Source organism: Arachis duranensis, unplaced genomic scaffold (assembly GCF_000817695.3).
Source record: "Arachis duranensis cultivar V14167 unplaced genomic scaffold, aradu.V14167.gnm2.J7QH unplaced_Scaffold_51536, whole genome shotgun sequence".
Lineage (NCBI taxonomy): Eukaryota > Viridiplantae > Streptophyta > Magnoliopsida > Fabales > Fabaceae > Arachis > Arachis duranensis.
The window spans coordinates 51,310-53,052 of NW_026264944.1; the positions used below are offsets into that span (position 1 = coordinate 51,310).

A 1,743-nucleotide genomic window follows, 5' to 3' on the forward strand; every position below is an offset into this window, starting at 1 on the left:
TCCAACTAGCATCAGTGAACACAACAAATCAATCATCACTGGAATGGGGCCAAGGTGAAGGGACCACTGTTGAACAGCCACAAGAACAAGTTCAGTACATGCAGAATACTTCAAATTCTCAGGATGAATTCCATGGTGATACATACAACTCATCCTGGAAAAATCACCCTAACCTGAAGTGGGGTGAAAACCATTGGCAAAAGAACAATAACCACAACCACACCCGTAACACAAACAACCAAAGCCACCATGCCACCAACACTAACCAATATAGAAAAACACAAAACACATATCAACCACCTCATAATAATTCACAAACTCACCAAAACAACTTTCCTGCACCAACAGCCAACTCACAAAATTACCACACTAATCCTCCCAATAACTTCCAGCAACAACATTCAGCCCCCATCATACCCCCTATTGACCATCATGAGACAAGAATCTCCAATCTTGAAGCCACCTTGCAAGCACTCAATCAAACCACACAAGCACTTGCTCTAAGCACTCAAGCCTTAATTAAGGGACAAAAGGAACATGAGGCCACCATAAAGAATATTGAGCGACAAGTGGGACAATTAGCCAAACAAGCTGAACGGCCAACCAATGTTCTCCCAAGTGACACAATACCCAACCCGAGAGAAGAGTGTAAAGCTCTGCAGTTGAGGAGTGGCAAGGTAGTTGGAGAAAGTTCGAATAAAGAAGCAATAAAATCCAAGGAGAAAGACATAGTGGAGAAACAAGTGGAAGGGCAAGATGAAGAAAAAGCTTCAACATCTCAAAGCAGCAAGGAGGCTATCAAACCACAAGGCAAACCACCCAGTCAAGAGAACCACCACGATGACAAGGGGAATGTGAAGCCACAACAAGAAAACAAAAATGAAGGAGTAAAAGCTTATGTACCCAAGCTTCCATACCCAACCAGGATACATAAAGGAGCAAAGGACCAACAATTCCCAAGATTCTTAGAAATCTTTAAGAAACTCGAAATCAACATCCCATTGGCAGAAGCTCTGGAACAAATGCCATTATATGCAAAATTTCTTAAGGAATTGATCACCAAGAAGAGAAGTTGGCAAGAAAAAGAAACAGTGATTCTCACTCAAGAGTGCAGTGCCATCATTCAAAAAGGGCTACCACCAAAGCTCAAAGATCCTGGCAGCTTCCTCATACCCTGCACGATTGGGAACATGGCCATTGACAAATCACTTTGTGATCTGGGAGCAAGCATTAACTTAATGTCCCTTACCATGATGAAGAGATTGAAGAGCTTAAACCCACAAGGGTGTCACTCCAACTCGCTGACAGATCCATCAAAATACCAAATGGAGTAGTTGAGAACCTCTTGGTGAAAGTGGGAAACTTCATATTCCCAGCTGATTTTATGGTCCTAGATATGGATGAAGAAGGGAGCAACTCAGTCATTCTTGGTAGACCCTTTTTGGCCACAGCAAGAAAAATCATCGATGTGGAAAAAGGAGAGATGATCTTCAGAGTACACGATGAGCAAATGACCATAAATGTCTTCAAAGCAATGCAGTATCCTGCAAATGTCTTCAAAGCAATGCAATATCCTACTGAAAAAGAAGGTTGCATGAGGATTGATATGGTGGACTCATTGGTTGAAGAAGCATTTGAGGCAAGCCATCAAGTGAAACAAGATGAAGTCCAGAATATCCAAGAACAAGAGGAGAACGAATTGCAAGCACTAGAGGAACCAATGGAAGCCAAGAAAGAAGAGAT

The 1,743-nt window shown here is 42.2% G+C and overlaps 1 protein-coding gene across 1 annotated transcript in view; it reads left to right on the forward strand.

Moving 5' to 3' along the window:
- Positions 1 to 1,334, forward strand: part of LOC107472329 (uncharacterized) — a 2,067-nt gene extending 733 nt beyond the window's left edge. The window contains exon 2 of the mRNA XM_016091852.1: positions 443 to 1,334. Coding sequence (XP_015947338.1) covers positions 443 to 1,334 — 892 coding nt within the window. The remainder of the gene's footprint in view (positions 1 to 442) is intronic.
- Positions 1,335 to 1,743: the final 409 nt, after the last annotated feature.